Source organism: Chinchilla lanigera, unplaced genomic scaffold (genome assembly GCF_000276665.1).
Source record: "Chinchilla lanigera isolate Chin_1 unplaced genomic scaffold, ChiLan1.0 scaffold00058, whole genome shotgun sequence".
NCBI lineage: Eukaryota > Metazoa > Chordata > Mammalia > Rodentia > Chinchillidae > Chinchilla > Chinchilla lanigera.
The window spans coordinates 13,762,002-13,781,456 of NW_004955459.1; the positions used below are offsets into that span (position 1 = coordinate 13,762,002).

At 32.9% G+C, this 19,455-nt stretch overlaps 1 protein-coding gene across 3 annotated transcripts in view; it reads right to left on the reverse strand.

Annotated features, from left to right (window-relative positions):
• Dpp10 (dipeptidyl-peptidase 10 (non-functional)) overlaps positions 1–19,455 on the reverse strand; it is a 1,310,731-nt gene that overhangs the window by 305,237 nt on the left and 986,039 nt on the right. For all 3 annotated transcript variants that reach the window (XM_005397695.2, XM_005397696.2, XM_005397697.1), the window contains exon 4: positions 13,421–13,515. In XM_005397695.2, coding sequence (XP_005397752.1) covers positions 13,421–13,515 — 95 coding nt within the window. The remainder of the gene's footprint in view (positions 1–13,420; positions 13,516–19,455) is intronic.

The following is a 19,455-nucleotide window of genomic DNA, read 5'->3' on the forward strand; positions in this document are numbered from 1 at the left end:
GAGGAGATTAAGGATAATATTTACTCTCACAGATATGCAATATTTTATTAAAAGAACAACTGTTGCCATTTTTAAGGTAATTTCCCATGGGAAATGACCAAGGATTTAAAAAGAAGGGATAGATATGTCAAAAATGAACAGACAAAAAACTTCTGATTTAGAACTTATAAAATGAATGGCTTCTTCTCTAAGAAAGCTGACTTATAGTGAGAATATTTGTTTTATTAGCTTTTGAAATAGTATATAGAGTCCATATGTGTTTAAGATTACTCTATATATAAATTAAATATTTAATATTTTATTTTATGAGTAATAAAATATCTTCTTGAATATTTTATTTTTAAAATAAGCATCATGAATGTACTATTTCTAATGATTGAAAAATCTTTTTTTTAATTCTGCATGGAATACGATTGTGCCTCTTTAGCTAAAAGTACTTATTTTTATAGCATAATTTCTGCAAATATATTGTACTTATTAATTTATCTCAGGTATTTTATTCTTTGTTACATTGTTAAAGTCAATAATAAACACAATAGACACATATTTCCCTAGGTTTTTCTTTTTTCTTCTGATGTTTACTTTAGAGTAAGTTCACTATTTGGAATTATCATCAACACGCTAACAAAAATGGAATTGCAATACCTGTATTCTGAAGGCCATTTTGAGAGGCAGTATAAATTTTAAAAACAACTATTTGGGGGGAAAGTCCAGTAGTTTTAAGTAGGCTAGCAAAGTTTCAGCAACTCTACTCTAGCAACTCTACTGGAGTAGAGTTGCTGGGGTAGGATTTTCATTGTGGTCTCTTTTAATTCATATGGTTAACTTTTGACCCTTGATTAACTGTATGTGTGGTTCAGTTAATACAAAGGGGCTTTTTATCTAAGTAATGATTATAAAATTATGTTGTCTTCAATACAGAGTCTTCTAAGCCAGTTTTTCAGGATGGAAATAAGAGTGTCAAGATAATGCACTACACATCAACTAATGTCAGAATGAACTATTACATGTACTTATCGTTACTGAAGAGAATAATTCCTTATACTCCTTCCTATGTTATTGAATCAAAGTGTAGCCTTCAAAACTGGGGTAAAAATAATATATCAAATTTTTCAATTTGATGAAAAATATGACCATACTCACATGAGTCATTTCTTTCTATAACATACTCCAAAGGATCCTTCTATAGACAAGTCATATCCAAATTCACAAAACTTGGACAAAAAGAAAATCATGAAAATAAGAAAAAAATAACACCATATGCCAGAAATTGCAATAAAATTAATAGTTGAATAATGTCATAATACAAGTCAGAAGACAATTAGGGTGGCATTCTGAAAACTGTAACTGAAAACATAGTTCAACAAATATTCCATATTAACATATGTATGCTTTCATAAATAAGATTTATTTCTGTCAGATCTGCCCTATGAAAAACACTAAAAGAAGTGCACTCAACATGAAAGAAATAGACCCTAAATAGTAACTTGAATCTACTTGAAGAAATACAGTGACTTGGTACAGGTGACTAAATTGGTGTTAGGAAAGATAGCATGAATACAGTTGCTTTGTAACTCCTTTCTTCTTCTATTTGTCTTTTTTATTTTAAAAAGAAAATGCAATAACAAAAGAACAACACTGAAGACAAAAACAAAATACTATAAAAACAATAAAAATGATACAGGATTTCAAAACAAGATGACAGGAATTAATAATAGTTGTGATATTACATATTGTTATCTTCAACAAATTTGCTCGGATTACCAGATGTAAGAATGCAGGATTGATCAAATAATTAAAGACAATAACAAGTTAAAAGAATTAGAAATGATTTAGAGCTTCATTAAGCAAGATGATAGGAATTCAGCAATGGTTGTTATAATAAAAATCTGAAATGTACAATAGATATTGTGAAAGGGAAAATAAACTGCTCAAGTAGGAAAGGACAACTGGGATGAAGGAAAAGAGAAAAGAAAAGAAGGAAGGGAAAAATACATATATTCATATACATAAGACAGCTAGGATAATTGTACTACTAATTCTACTGGTTTATTGAAAGTAATAGTTAATATGTAATTGTTTGGTCAATCTCACATGCCTATATCTGGTGATCTGAGTAACCACTTTGAAGATAACAATATGTAATATAACAACCACTGTTAATTTCCTATTTGTTTTAGAAGATAGGTCCATAAACAATAATTGCAAAATTGTGCTTCTAGGTTTGGGGTTGTGTTGTATGGGATTGTATTGTATAAATGGATTTGTACTGTACAATATGTAACTTGTATAACAGTAACAGTACAAGAGAGATGGAAAGAGATGGAAGTGATGAAAATATGTTGGAATAATTTTATGCATTAAAAATCAAGTCAATATTAATCTAAACTAACTTATTTTAAATTATACCAGTTATAATTAAATATCTTAGAAAAAATATAGAAGAATGTAAAATTCATAGTAAAATAACTAAATAGAAAATCAGATACATAATTAAGTAACAAAACTGACATAAGATGGAAAACAAATATCTAATTGCTGGCATAAATTCTTCTCTATCAGTAATTGTCATAAATGAAAATAAATGAAGCATTTTAATAAAAAAATGAAGGCTGATGGAATGGAAAAACATATCTGACTACACTTTTTAATAGAAGGCAGATTCTATATTAAAGATATTAGGCTGAAAATGAAACAGATCGGAAGTAGAAGGATGGAAAAGATGTACTATGCAAGTACTGAGCAACTCCGATATTGAATTGCTTTACTAACACCAAACAAAACAGACTAAGGGAAAAGTTGTGACTGCCCTTTGTTGAGACAAACATGTGTGTACTGGTGAGTACCATTTCCTCAGGGAATTACAGAAGTTATAAATATACCTGTCTTAATAACTGAAAACCAGTATATCTGAAACAAAAATTCACAGAACTGAATGGGAAAATAAATTCAGCAATAATAGCTGGAGACTTCAAAACTTCAGTTTTATTAATAAAGCAAGTAGGCAGAATGTCAAAATGGAAATAGAAGACTCAGACATTGTAAAACGAGAAGATCTTGTATACATAGAAAAAGTGGAAGAGTAGACACATCTATGAAGTGTACATGAAACATCTCCCAAGATACAAGATATGTTAGGCATAAGTTTCCACAAATGTACAGGGCATTACATTTGTGGTTTCAAGACAGGAACTGAAAATGCATTCAGTCTGACATTAACATTTTGCAGCAGAAAGAATAAGCTTTGATATTCTCTGGGGTTTCATATATCTAGTGCGTTGCGGAACATACCTGCTTTGATAAAGGGGAAATACTGTAGATAATTAAATGGATAATCAAAAGCTAATCAAATTTGATTTTCAATAAGCTTATGTTTATGGATTCTGAAATTAATAAGGATGTTATTATATTAAGCACCTATGCAAATACTTTTAAAGTTTTAATCTTAACACTTTAATTAGGGAAATTCTCATCCTAAATACGGTTTGATATTTATTTCCTAAAAGTAGCTAAGCAGCTATTTTCACCCAATTGTACCTACAAACCTGGCTCTCAGGTGGGATTTGCAATCTCAGTGGCTAACCTCCCCACTGCCACCATTTGGTTGTACAACCAAATTCTCAAGGATTATTCTTTATATTGCCTTTCTATCTTTCATTCCTAACCACTGCGTTCTGCATTTTTTTTAACTTTCCCTTTATTTTCTTTCTTACTATCTTTCAGATCTTTCTACCTCTGTCAATCTCTTGTCACTTGTTAAATCTATTGATCCTAAGCCAGATCATCTAATGGGGCTCTAATGTCTTTTCCTGAAGATAATTTTAATGTATTTTCCAAGTTTAATAAAAATGTCTTTATGGCAAAGCAAATCTGGGCATTTTGAAGATGCATCACCTTGACAGGCCTGCTCTGCGCCCTACCTGTCCTCCTTCCTCATTGCCCCTGGCTTCTTTGTGCTGCTCCTGCCACACTGACATCCTTTAAAGAGTTTCAAGTGTTTCAGGTTTGCGGCTATTCCTCCTCCCCTCAAGCTCTCTGCTTGTCCAGTCAACTTCTTTCACCACACTTTCACTGGGGAAACATTCTATTACTTCTTCAGAACAGACCAGGTCAGAGTATTAAAAATTCAAGGATAAATGCAATATGCTATTTTTAGTCTTGCATTCTTATATTCACTTTTATTTCATATCATAAATCGTAAATGTATACTATCTAAGTAGTGCAAAACCCCTGTATTAGGTCAAAAGTCATTGTAGGTGAGCTCCTTCTATTGTTTCTATGTCACTTTTCTGTCTTTAGCAGCTGTTATAGTGTATGGGATAAAAATAGGCATGTAAAAATTATTGAGTGACTCAATCAATCATATTCAGAAGAGTATATTTTTACCCTTCAGGAGATGACTACTCTGCATGCCTATGTTCTATGTAAATTTATTAACTTTATCACTAAGTTTTTAATGAATACACCTTTGCAAGTCCCTGTTGCACTGCTAAATAGGGGAAACGAGAAAAAACACATATGTAACTACTAAACCTTAGAGAGGTTCTATTGTCAAAAGTCACCAAAAATTATCAAAAACAAAATTGTGCATTAATAGCATCTACAAATCTGGGGACAGTGTTGACTTCTCTATTTCCAAAAGCCCCAAAACAATTTTTTCAACAAATCCCTGTCCATATAATCTCTAAAGAACCCTTTCATCCCTGGACTTTTTACCTCCATCAGCACCATGGCAGTTCAAAGATTGCATCTCTTTATCTGTACAATTCAATAGCCTTCAAAATGGTCTCTATATTTTGTTACTATCCCCAGAATATGTCTCTATGTATTAGAGCAGTCTTTTAGACTATTACTTAGCTATTGCCGCTTTCTTCCTCTGTGTCTCCTTACTGCTAACCACAGGACATCTTGACCCACAAAACTCAGTATAATCTTTCCCCTAGTTACCCCATCAGGGTCACCTTGTCTCATTCTCCACACCCACCACATGCTATAGGTGTCCTGCTCAGGCGGTGGACCTAGAATCTTCACATTCTGCATTCCCACTGAAAGTTATATTCCTTGAAACAAAAACAAACAAACAAAAACCTGTTAAATCTGGCCTTACCATAGAGGAAGCACACTGGGCCTTTGCTAAGAATGGAGATAGAAGCAGAACAATGGTTCACACTAAAATGTGCTGCCGTGCGTGGTGCTGGTACTGGTGGCAGTGGTGTGTGTATGTGTGTGTGTGTGTGTGTGTGTGTGTGTGTGCATGTGTGTGCTTATGCATAGGTGTGTATGTAAAAAAATCAACGGTTGTTTCTTTTTGTTCACATAAGCAGTATTTCCATAAAAATTGAAATTACCTGGATGAAAAGAATGGTGACATAGATGGTAGGCATTGATGTTTTCAAAATATACTAAAAATTCAGTGCCACATTATCCAGCAAACACCACTTAATCCACATTTATTTTTCTTTCTGTTAGTTCTCTTTTGGATTAGGTTGTAGCAAAGTAGATAATCTGATAATGATATATCACCTTTCTTCTGTAATAGGTGTACATATACAAAGTTGCATATTAGTATATGTATATTTAATTCAATAGTATATGTACATTTAATTCTTTCAGAATGATTTAAGTAAAAAGTGGACATATAAATATAGACATTCCTTCTACATAAACATTATAGGATTGTAATTTGTTTACACATTCCTCTAAAAGGGATTTTGAACACTTAATTTAAGTATATTGAAAGCAGTGCTGGCTTAGAAATTGAGATGTTTTAACTCTAGTCTTAATACACTGATATACAAGGAGTGGTAAAAGCACAATGAATACTTGAAAGTTTAAAACAAAAACATATTACAGTAAAACACACACTTCCAAGAAGGATAAGTGTGTTTAAAGTCAGGGGGAGTATCTTGAATAGTTTGAAGAGGATTACTGACAATGTGTCTTTCACTGTAATAAATTACTTTATTTGAACATTAACCATATTTTCTGATTTTCCTTCACTGATCAAAAATTTACTATAATTTCTGTTAAATGAAACGTTATGCTGTGTCTTCATTCACCTTATTCACCAGATCTAGCACCATGTGACCTCTAGTCCATGGGTAAACTCCCATGAGGAGAAGGAGAATGCTTACCAGCAGTATCACGGAATATCGCTGCCATTTAATGTCTGCGGAATTTGAATTTCCTTGAATAAATGCCCGTACATATTCTACAAGCAAACTAAGATATGAATGTGTTTCTATTGCACTATTCAAATACGTATATTCTATAGTGCTAATACGACTCAAAAGTTTTGCTAATGCATAGTTTTACATCAGCAAAACTGCTTGACTGAAGAATTTTGAAACGCCGTAAGGGAAGAAAGAAGAGTATCCCTGTATCCTCACTTAGAGATTTTTAACTGTCTTGAAAATATTGTTTGCTTACATTTCACCATAAGTTGCTATAACAATCTGAATTTTAATTGATTTATGAAATGTTATTTTCCTTTTTTATCAGTGCTATTATAATTTATATATATATATATATATATATATATACACACACACACATACATACACACACTTGTGGGTACAATGTATATTTGTATCCATTTGCAATTTAAAATAGTTAAATCCAGCTTATCAATATGTCCATTTTCACTTCCTCATTATTATATGTAGTAAGACCTTTGAAATTTACTTCCAATAATTCTGAACTATACAATACTCTACTAGTTACTATGGTCACCTTGCTTTGCAATACATCTTTAAAACTTATTCTTCCCATTTAATTGACACTTTTAATACTTTGACCTGTATTTTTAAAATTCTAATTAGCTTTTCATGGCCAGCAGTTAGCCAAATATAAAATTATTCACAAAGAAAGCGGAAGTATCCATCAGATACTCACGGTCATGTAATTATAACTTGGAGTTGCTCTAAATAGAGCTGATTGGCCCTGGATACAACTCAAAGTGTGGGCCTCTTAGGAAACCAGATTGTACACCAATTGTAATTGCTTTAATTGCAATCAATTTGTTCCCTTGTTATCTTCCAGCATCTTATCTGATGTACAACTCCTTCTCCACCAGGAATAAGTGAAAATCTTCAAAATAAATAAGTAGTTCATTTGAAATAATTATGTTGGGCTGGGGATATAGCTCAGCTACACAGCACCTGCCTGGCAAGCACAAGGTCGTGAGTTAGATTCCCAGCACAAAAAAAAGAAGAGGCTGGGAATTTAGCTCAGCGGCACAGCGCCTGCCTGTCAATTGTGAGTTCAATTCCTGGTACCAGAAAAAAAAAAAACAACAAAAAAAGAAATAATTATGCTTGTACATAGCTAGAAGAGCAAATATAATTGAACTCAGCTTTTTTTTTTTTTTTTTGGGTTTTTCTCTGGTACCGGGAATCAAACTCACGACCTTGCGCTTGCTAGGCAGGCGCTTTGCCACTGAGCTAAATCCCCAGGCCCCTGAACTCAGCTTTTCTTCAAATGATTAAAGTAATTTTAATAAAAAGGTAACATTATATCAGTATTTTGTTCCGTCCAGAGAATTTCAAATATATTAATTAGATAATTGTGTTTTCCATCTAGTATGATTCATTTAAGAATATTCAGCATAGTTGTGTACAGATACAGACTATGTAGATATGAATTCATGAAAATTAGCATCACTGAGAATAATGGTTACATCATCTGAGATGTTTTGTCCTTCTGAATAAATGAATTAGAATACATTTGTACCCTCTGTAATAATTTAGTATGAAATACAGTAGTTGAGTATGGTAATTTAGTATAAATTATGTGAAGTTTTCTATTTTGTTGCCATTTTTACCTAAATTAGAACCACATGTATAAGAATATATAGAACTATATGAGAAGGGGCTGGGGATTTAGCTCAGCAGCATGGCACATGCCCCGCAAGCACAAGGTCATGAGTTCAATCCCCGGTACCAAAAAAAAAAAAAAAAAAAAAAAAAAAAAAAAAAAAAAAAAAAAAAGAAGAACTATATGAGAAAGCCAAAATGTTAATAAATTAAAGAGTAAAATAAAAGGTAGACAAGAAGAAACAGAGAGAAACAGAGAGAGAGAGGAAAAGAGAGGAAGAGAGAGAGAGATCTTTTACAAATAGGAAGGATACTAAGATACAAAAAGAGGAGACAGCAGGAGAGGGGATAAGAATTAAGATATGTCATGTAAATGTACCAATTCGCTACAAGAAATGTAAACATTATGTACTATCAATATGTACTAATAAAAGTAACAATTTTTTAAAGCCAAGGGGGTAATCTTGTCACACAAGCAAATACATGGTGACAACAAAGTACCTCTTCTAATATTTAAGTTAAATCTGTGGCACAGTGAATGTACCAAGGTGAAGTTTATAACTTGTTAATTTGCCTGTTTCAATGACCTCACTTTTAAAATTATGCTGGAATTCATGTTTGTGTGCATACAATGCTGAGAAAATTTTGAACAAGCTAAGTATTTGTGACAGATGCAATTTTGTGTTTTCTGAATCTAGAACAGAAATTTCAAGTTTTGCTGGAAAATGTCTTTCTCCACCTATTTCCCTAACTGTGCATAGATGGTACGAATGAAGTTAAGATCTCTATGGATGACTAAGAGTTCAAATGATCTAATTAAATATAATAACCATTTTCAAAATGGATAATGCAGATATAAAAGAGCATAATTATTTTCAAGGAGAATAATAAAAATAAGAGAAATACGAAGATTTCCAACAATAGAGAACGGTAATACTGTGGTGAAGGGAGAGACAGGCTCAACCCAAAGCTAATAAAATACAGTTGGTCATCACCATGGTGCTCCTGTTAAAGCAATTATTCCTTGGCCATCAGTTAAAAAGGAAAAAATTCTCCCTTGTCAAAAGAGTTGACAACAGCCAAAGGAATGGTATTAACTTATCTGAGCAAAAATAGCTCAGGTAGAATTCCCCCAAGAATTATAAGAAAAGTGAATCACTTCTTTATTGTGTATATAGCAATACAAAGCAGAGGCAGGAAGACCAATGCTGCTTCCCATGCATGCCTGGTCTCTTGATGGGAGTCTCCATACATAGAAGAGATGGATTTCAGGGTAATAAAGCTGGAAACCATGATTTATACCCACCCTTACAATACACTCACTTGCTTCTACCTTGGTAAAATTTCCATCTAATCATCTTAACTTTTCCTCTGCATCTCTATCTAGAAGATTGCTTCTCACCCTTGACCTTGTTAACATCTCTGGTTAGTATGTGTGACATGGGGTTCTCCACTGTGCTGTATGATGCTCGTACCTGACATCTACTCACTAGACTACACTAGTAAGTACTCCACAGCCACGATAACCAACACTGGCCCAGAATCCAACATGTCTCCTGGGAACAAAATTACTTGCCCTGAAGAACCACTACTCTAAAGAGAAAAAAAAAAAAAAAAGTGGACTCTCAAGGATGCATTCCTGAGCCTAGCATTTCCATGGCTTAACTGTTTATCAGTATTTGTTATATTAATGGTATCAGCCAATATAGAGAAACCTACTTGTGCTGTTAACACCAACTATTTTTTAAAATGACAATTCCTCATGATCATAGCCATCATATAGGAACATATCCAACCAGAATTTTCCAGTAACCTTTTTTCATCTCAAATATCCCATGGTTAAATTTGGTGCAACTTTATCAAAAGTTCTTTATTTGTGCTGCTGTGTATTTTGGGATTTTGTTTTGTTTCTTTGTTTTCAGACAGTCAATTTCTTCTTTTTTTTTTTTTATAATAGTTTTTCACCTCTGGGGCTGGATTGAAGCCAGGGCCTTCAAACTAAACTAGCCCATCCCTGACCTTTTATTTTATTTTACTTTTTATTTTGAGACGAGGTCTTCCCAGATCAGTCAGTTGCCCAGACTGCTGATATTACATGTGTATACCGTCATACCTTTCTAATATAATGCATTTCTTGATTTCATGCTGGCATAAAAAATCGTATCTATCAGCCTCATATAATCAATGAAACAACAAATGAAACAACAAAATCAGAGCCACAAAGATAGCATGCAAGACAACCATTGCTGTCTATATATCATAAATCAGTATATATTCTCTGGAGCTAAATATACCTCATAAATCAGTACATATTCCCTGGATCTGGTGAAAGTTACTAATTTGTAGTAGGCTCCAGATAGTCGAACCAAAACAAATTAACAGCATTTTCTTTGGAATCTTTCTGTTGCCATATACAAATTCTTTGCCTTGTTTTCGATTACTTTTACAGAATGTAATTAAACCCAGACTTTCAGAGATTTGATATTACATTCTTATCCTTTAATTATTGCTTTCCATACTTGTTTGTGAACTCTTTTATGTATTTTTTTAACCTTAATAATATTTAAGTGCATGGGGCTTGGACAAAAATTTCCAACTCTTCCCTAATTTTAAAAAATCAATTTGATATTACCATTAATAGGTCCTTTTTTGTCAAGATCACCAGTGACATTTAAATTATTGAACAAGAAAGAATATTACTAATACTTATAAAACACTTCTTCATTATGTGAATACAAATATGCTTTTGTTTTAAATAGTTCTGGCTTTAAAAGATAACATTTCCTTCTAATTATGAATGATTAAGAATACTTTGTGAGCTAAATCACTTCTTTCCCACTTTCCTAAAGAGTTTCATGGTCTTTAATTCTCTCTTTATTAGAAAGTCACTTAGCTTCAGTCCAGAAGAATGCCTTTAGGCAATTGTTTCTTGAAAACTACTTATTTTTATTTTATTGTCGACATTTATGCCCAATATTATTCTGACTTACACTGTTTGCTAACCAGGATTGCATAGCCTAGACTAGAAAGTAGTATTTAAAATGGTGATATGATATCAGATTCTCTTAATTTTTAGTAAACTCACAGTGATATTTAACTTGACATGTCTTATTAAACATCAGGCTATTGTGTATTAATATGTTTATCAATAATGTTTCTTACCTGACTAGTTATATTATTATTACAAATATTTTGTAAAGATATAATTCAGTTAGTTATCAGTATAATTAAAATATTGGTGATTACTCCAAGAAAAATCCACAGTATGAACAGAACTCTTGCTCTCTCACAAAACACAGTTTTTCAATAGAGTGGCTTATGAAAAGAAGAAAATAAAAATTTTAGCCAAGTATAAGCCTTAAATACACAACTACCTGTGCCTAACAATGCTGTCATAGAGTTGAAAGAAAATAGCTAATTTAGATCCTCTGAAAGTATTTGCCATCTTAATTTGAGGGGGTGTTGAGCTACATAGGTGCAAATACATGCAATCCTCCATTTCTGTAACCTCTCTTCCTTGCCCCCACTGAATTCTGACACTCCTAAGACCTATCAATGACTAAAATTATGACATACATGATTTTAGAAATCCTCTGAATCTTAGATTAGTAAATTACAATATTTGCTAAATGCATGGCTTTGGTAATTAAGAGTCACTACCAACCTATAGGAGATTGAACAATGGACCTCAAAATTTTAATTCTCTTCTAGGCTGGACCTTGAAAGGATTTTAAAAAATTAAACACATAAGTAGAAAAGTAAAAAAAGATTCTTTACCATATGAAGAAAAACTACAATGAGGTGAGATAGGGTGCTACTGGTATCAACAAAGCAACTGGGAAAATGAAATAATAAGTTAAAAGATATTTTTGTTCTCTTTCTTTTTTGATAGGGCATGGAGGCTAAAGAAACAGTGAATAAATTCATGCTAACAAACATATATACCTAATGATTACCCCAAAACCACATTAAACTGTGTAAGGGAGTTACAAATACAGATCAGTCACACAAAAGAATATTAATATACCATCTGTAGCTCACCAGAGTGCTTGAACACTGGAGCTACACTACCTCTATTAAAAATGTTACCCCAGGGTAAATGAAATTGAAACAGAAAAACACACATAATTTTTGTTTTACAGACACATTTTATGGAAAATCAATTCACTCTGACTTAAATCACTCATCACTAGCATACTCTCTCATCATTAGCAATTTCTACTTTTTCCAACCTATCTTACCTTCTTAGTAAAGGTTTCTTTTCCACAGATTAAAATGTCAGTCAGCAATTCCCTACCTACTGCCCCTGGGGTCCATACAATGAACAAATATTAGGTAGTGCTCTATAGTTTTTACTAAAATAATTTTTTAATGAATCTGTATCTGTAAAAAGTGAGTAAACTACCTTGTATACTTTTGGTATCCAACAAGTACCATGAAGGATGGTACATATAGTACTTTCTCCTTCAATACCTGTAAATTAATGGATTTACTTCAAAATAAAAATGTCATTAGTTTCTGTTATTTAATGACCATACTATTAATATACATCAGCTGCACGGTTAAATTTAGCTCAACAGATACATATAAACATAATCATGTCATGATATCAATGACCATTTTTCTTTATATATAAAAATACTAGAAGAGAAAGTTCATAGTCCACCTCTTGCACTTGTGTATCTATAATATATCTGAAGATGTAATGTTTACCCAAAATGGACAAGTGTATATAAATTTTTAAAAGTAGCCAAAGATGTTTTTTATTATTTTCTTTCGGAAAGGTCTACTGGGGTCTTGTGATGGGTTTCATCTTTAGCATACAAAATTGTCTAATAGAAAATATAGTGAATCTTTGAATATATAAAAGAATAAATAGTTGTGTATTATTGTTCTTAATGTTTGGAAACTAGATTCTGCAATATTTGTAATAGTTGGCTTCCTGAAAAGACAATGATAGCTAAGTTTCTCAACCTTAAGGGGAGAAATTTATCAGAATGACAAAGACTATTATGGCTTAGTAAGAGCAAGATAACTACAGTAAATACATGCAGTCATTTGACCATTGTGGAGTACACAATGTGTGATTCTGCAGAGTGAAAGTGATCCTCACAATTTCTGAAATACTGACAAGAGGCCATACTACACCCACCACAAGAACAGTTTTATTGTCTTCTTTTTCTGATATGGAAAGCTATAATAAAAATGAGAAGTCAGAAAGAATAAAAAGGAAAAGAGAGAAAGCATAAGTTCACTATAAGTTGGGCAAGGCTAACCATTTTTTCTTAAATCTTGCAATTGGTAAGAACTAGAAAATACTGAGGAAAGTATTCATTACCAGTGAATATTAATTGGAAACATTCATACAATTATTATTCCTGGAATACTTATTCACTTACTAAACTTGGCACATGGGGAGAAAATAAAGCAGGTGGCCCCCAGGGTATTTTCTATCAAGAGATATTCTGAGTCTAATGATATTAGCTCTAAGTCTCCACCTGAAAATGTTGCAAGTGCTGGAACTGGAGGACAGAAAGTGAAGTACTCCTAGAAAGCATTCTAAACAGTATTGAAAGGCACAAAGTAATTAATAATTCATTACTTACAAAAGTTGTGTTTTCCAATAATAATGTGGTAGCATTTGTTTCTATATTCAGTTTAATGACATGTCCGTTCTCGCTTTTATACACCACATCTGTATCTGCAACAACAAAGACATTAACAATTGACAAATGCACTGAGTAGGTGATATAATAACTTTAGGGGAGAAAATGTGCATAATAAACAGACACACTGGAGCGATTATTGTTAGCCTCCAATAACCCGAGCAGATTTCTATACTTGGCTCACATTAATTCTTTTGAAAGTTCAGGAAGCCTGCCTAACACATGGTCTATTGTGCAGTGAATACAGGGTTAGTGAGAGGGCTGCTTAGTTTCATGTTTTAACGAATGAAAATTAATTAAAATATGGGCAAGTGGCTGCCTATTCTGAGATGGAAGAGACACTGCGAAGAGCCTCCAGTTTCCAAAATGAGATGCTACCAATAAGCAGCCTAGTTTTTTAGTTTATAAGGTCTGCATAAAATTCTAAATATTCTCACACTGATCCACTTTCAGGCAGCCTGGCCCAGTCTCAGGGATTGCTCTCTGGCTCTAGCCAACCTCTTCCTCTCTGGATAGAGAATTTTTTCAGAGGCATTGTATGTGTTTTGTGTGGTCAAAAATCAAAAGCACAGAGGTTGTCACACAATGAAATCCACTTTGTCAACTTTTGAGTCAAGTTTAACCCCATTTTTAATTAAATGATCTTGAGTATTTCATACCTAACATATTAACTTAAGGGAAAAGTAAGGTGATACCTAGATACTTAGGATGTGTGTGTGTGTGTGTGTGTGTGTGTGTGTGTGTGTGTATGGGTGTGTGTAAAGTAAAAGAAGTTTTTAATCCCTTGTAATAACTGAATGATAATTTCCTTTCTAATTTTTACACAATTCCATCATATTACATGCTCAATCCCCAGAAATTCTTGGAAAAAAAGGTGGTGTTAAAGGGAATTATTTCAACCGTTCATAGTGGAAAAACTCTGCATAAATCACAGTCTTAAAATTTGAAGGTCTTGCTAGGCAAGGTGGTGCATACCTGCAATCCCAGCACTCCAGAGGCTGATACAAGAGGATAACTGCAAGTTTAAGGCTACCCAGGGCTACAAAGTGAGATCAAGGCCAGCCTGTACTGCATAGTGAAACCCTGCCTCAAAAAGACAAAAAAAAAAAAAAAAAAAAAACTGAATGTCTTTACTGCTTACTGAGAAAACAACTGCTATGTGATGGAGAGATCTGACATTTTGGGAAGAGCATTGTTTTCTGAACCCTTGTCTTGTTATTTTAAAAGTAAAAATAGTAATACCTAAACTAAATTTATGAGAGGTGATCAGTGCTAGTAAGAATGGTTTCTTTTTCTTCAGTGTTTTACTCAAAAGACTAATTATGATCCCATATTGAAATCAAAGACATTAGTGAAAATCAACAAGTTTTCTTCACCTGAACACATGTTGGAATTCTTAACTGAGGAACAGGAAAAGACAAATGACATTTTAGAAAAGGAGGAAAAAGATCACAGATGGATTTAATTATTTTCTGAGGCTGACTGTGCAGTTTGAAATAGAACTGTGATTTTCAAAAATCATGCTATCATCTTATGTATGTCTATAATATTTTATAAGTAAATTGGATTTTTGTTACCTCTATCTGTATCTATTTTCTTTTCTAGTAATGCAGAACAAATAACAGGCTCACATAAATAGAAAAAGGTTTGGATGAATATTCCTTTTTTCTCTTCCCTTTCCTTCCTATCCCTTTATTTATGAGCCATACTGCTGATAAACTCTGTTGCTTATTTAGTTCTGTCAGATGATTTGATCTCCTGACTCCCTACTGTCAATTAGTATTTCCTCAAGTAAGAAACCAACCCCAACTTAAATTCTAACCCCCAACTTTTCCCTGTTATTTTTTTGGTATATACACTTGGGACCATTTCTTGATTTTGGTGAACATATCCCTGAAGAAAGCAAGAACCTAGAAGTATTCCTTAACAATATTATCTTTATAATATTTGATTAATAAATTAGGGTAATATGGCTTTCCCTTCCTTCCATTTGGGAATAAAAATAAGTACAGCTCTATGCCTTTCAATGAGTAGTTCTTTTCCCGGAAGGCAACCATGCTGAAAATGATTTCTGCAGCTTTAGACATTAAAAAACTGAGTGTAGCTTGAGTGTGAATAGAGATCCATGGTCAGAGAAGAGAGGAAGTAGCTCATGGTCTCATAGTCTCTTCCAGGAAGAGAAAACACTAAGCAAGTAATAAATTGCTAGGAGATGTGGAGAAGAGAAATTATTTCCCTTAGAATAAGAATAAGAGTAGAATAGCATAGAAGGACATGAAGAACATAAGAACTATCCTTAAAATTAATTTTTAAAAATACTTATTATTGGATCAGTGTTGGGATGTGAGAAAAATAGAGCGATTTGGGATTTGTATAAATACATTTACACCTGCAGTCCTGAAAATTTCATCATTGGGTTCAGGGTAGCACTAACAAGACAAACCTTTTTTTTATTCCAGTGTAATTTTTTACTTTACTATTTAATAAAGATTATTCATGAAATATTTCAGAGGCCTTCAATAGTGGTCTTTATTCATTTTGTTTTCTAGTTAATTCTTTATAAATTAGTCTTCTGTGTCTAATATTTATTAAATTTTAATTTTAATTTATAACTGCAAGTGGAATTTGCAAGTTTTGAAATTCATTTTACTGGGTTAATAAATGACATTCTGGAGCTATATTTCTAAACTGTCCACCTTGTATTTTGTTTAATATTAGCTGATGGAATATGAGTGAATCAGATCAATTAGTAAAGTGCATTAACACAGGAAGATTATAGTAGGCTACTTGAAACTGTCTTAAAAGACAGCATTAAGCAAGTCCTCTCCATACTTTCATTAAATAATGGTTCCTTCTTTTTAGCCTATTGAAAGTTAAGAGGCAATTATCCTGAACATATTCTCAACTCAGTCAGTTTTTTTAATGAAAAATTTTGACAGGATCAAGTCTGAAATCCAAGCATGTGTCTTTAGTGTGCAGAACTCCAAAAATAGTCACTGCTCTCATTTTACTTTTCCCATAATTTGAATTTAAAAAAAAAAAGAAATCAAAGAACTATATCCTAGTTTCAGATCCTTCACGTAGATGCAGTAGTGCAATCATATATTATACTTCTACACAAAGTCAACAGCTAAGCATTTCACAGTATACTGTAGGTCTCCGTGAGTATTGCCATTGGGAACTGAGACGGGTCTGCATCCATCCTCACCCTCAGAACCAACTACTAAGGCAGCCTAATGGCCTATGCTTCACTCTTTGTTCTAGGAAGTTCTTGTCCATGAAGTTAAGACTATAAACCAGAAGAAAATTTTCCCATATGCATTTTAGGAACTTTCCAAAAATTAATTTCTCTAAATTACCAGCTCTTAACACTCAGACTAGAAGCAACCGAACTATTATATCATGAATCATACCCCACCACACATACATGGCATGCTACTCAAACTCAGATCCCCAACCCTGCATTTTTCTACCCTAACTCCTTTTGCACACTAAAACTTTATATATTCAGTATTTTGAATTGAACTCAGGGTCCTGAACAAGTTAGACAAGCACTGTACAAACCTGTAATTTTTGTTTCTATTTTTGTATTTTTTAGAGACAGTCTTACTAAATTTCTGGCTTCAAATTTGAGATCCTCCTGCCTTGGCATCCTGAGTAGTTGGTATTGAAAGTATACATCACTATATCCATCACTCTAAGATACTTTAAAACTTTTCTTCCTTGACTTAAACAGGTAATAAATTCTGCTTTCTTGATAGATGCTGAGGATCATCTGGGAAGTTGATATTTTAAAAAATTCATTCTGCATGTAGATAAACAAAAACTCACCTTATTGATTTTTGTGTATTATTGATACTTTAATTTGTGCATTGGACTTTTATGTGATAATTCACTTACAGCATTTCAAAATTAAAATCATCTATTATAAGGAGTTTTCAAAAAGTGAGAAAAAACTGGGTGAGTCAGTTTTCTGAGAGTTTTTATCTGAAATGTTCTTTATTTAAAATAATCTTTTTCTGATAAAATTTTTGTGGCAGCTCATATTTATAAAAAAATCCATAATTTAGGAACTTTGTGAAAATTAATTTCAGATTCACATAAAACACATACATGAATCCATAGTTCAATAAACTAAGAAAAATTCTATAGAACAAAATGACAAAAAGATTTTTCATAGAAAATGGTCAAATTCTCCTAGGAAGGATTTGCTAAACACTGAATTAAGAATTTATTTCTTAATTAAATATGATGATCATAAATCACCAATACTGTGCTATTCATAATTGAAACACAGCAGGCGACTTATTCAATGGTCCTATAATCCTGCTTACAACAATGAAAATGTTGCTTCACTTTTTAAAAGTCCCCAGGCTGCAAAAAGTAGTGTCACTGTCTTCTTTCTTCACTTCAAACTCTTAATCCAGGTTCATTTTTCTGTTTCCAGACTTTTGGAAGAAGTGATCCTTCCTTTTTGCAAAGAAAATCTATAGTATGTAACTGAATCACTGCATGCTGAGCTCTTGAATATTTGATCTCTACTTTCTTTTTTCAACTACTTATACTTGTTAAGTGAATATAGTTCTCCAGATTAGCAAGGAAATGCTGTTTGTTCATTCATGTCTCCTGCTCTTTTACTCTTGCACAATAAGCCTTAAGAAACTTTTTTTTTTGGTTTTTCTCCGGTACCAGGAACCGAACTCACGACCTTGCGCTTGCCAGGCAGGCGCTTTGCCACTGAGCTAAATCCCCAGCCCCACCTTAAGAAACTTTTTGTATATGGGGTGTCTTATTCTGTGTTCACCCTGCACGCACTTCTGCATATTTTCTGCAATGCAGTTCCATTCCTCTCTCTCCTGAACTTTTAGTTCTTCATCATTACCACTGACCTGCAATCATCAAACTAATGTGCTTTTCTACCACATTTAACTTCACAATGTGCCACAAGATGAACAAATAGAACTAAATATCCTCTTCTCTAGGCTTGGAACCACTACCTTGTTCTAGAATTATTTCTTCAAACATTTCTGTATTTTCTGTCTTCTAATTCCTGAAAGCAAAGACATCCTTCAAAGTCAGCTCTGGAGTTTATTCTTTTCACCAATAGCTTCTATATAAGTGATAGTATTCATTTCCATTTTCCATATTGATTCTTAACCTTTCACAACAAATTATGACTTTCACCACTTCTCAGTTCTATATTTCCAATGCCCTACTAGATCGTGTAAAAATCTGTGAGTAGGTAAAAATCAATAGACTAAAGTATATGTCTTGGCCGGGAAAATAGCTCAGTGGCACAAGCACATGCCTGGCAAGCAAAAGGTCCTGAGTTTGATTCCCAGTACAAACAAACAAACAAACAAACAAACAAACAAAAAAACTGAATGTCTTACAATTTTGGTTTCATTCTCCCTCTAAATTCAATGTACATACACAACTTGTGTTTTTGTCCTCTATATAAACATTGCTCTTCATGATTTCTCAATGAGCTGATTGGTAATTTTTGAGTTTTCTATGCCTCTAGTTATTCCCATCACACAAAACAACCCATTCTACACAATACTATATTGTCTCACAAACTCCAAAAAGACCCATTCTCCTCAAGTGTAAAAATTTAAATGTTTCCATATTTATTATCTACTGATACCTCATAAAATAATCTAAATCATCTGTTGTTCACAGTTCTCCTTATATCTCATACTTCTATTCTTACTCAGACTTGCTTACAATTTCCACCAACAAATGCCCAGGTGTTGTCCAGACTTTCTATCTTTTAGAAAGCACTGTTACATTCCCGAGTCTTCTGAAGTCCTTGCCCGATATTTCCATCTCCTGAATTCTTTTTCCAGTCACTTAATATTTGATCATACCATTCCTTTCAAAATTATTTTTTAATATTGATGTGCTTTTGGGTTTTCAATTGCTTATTAATTCAATAAAAGCTATTATTAAAAATTTATTTTCTAAAATATTTA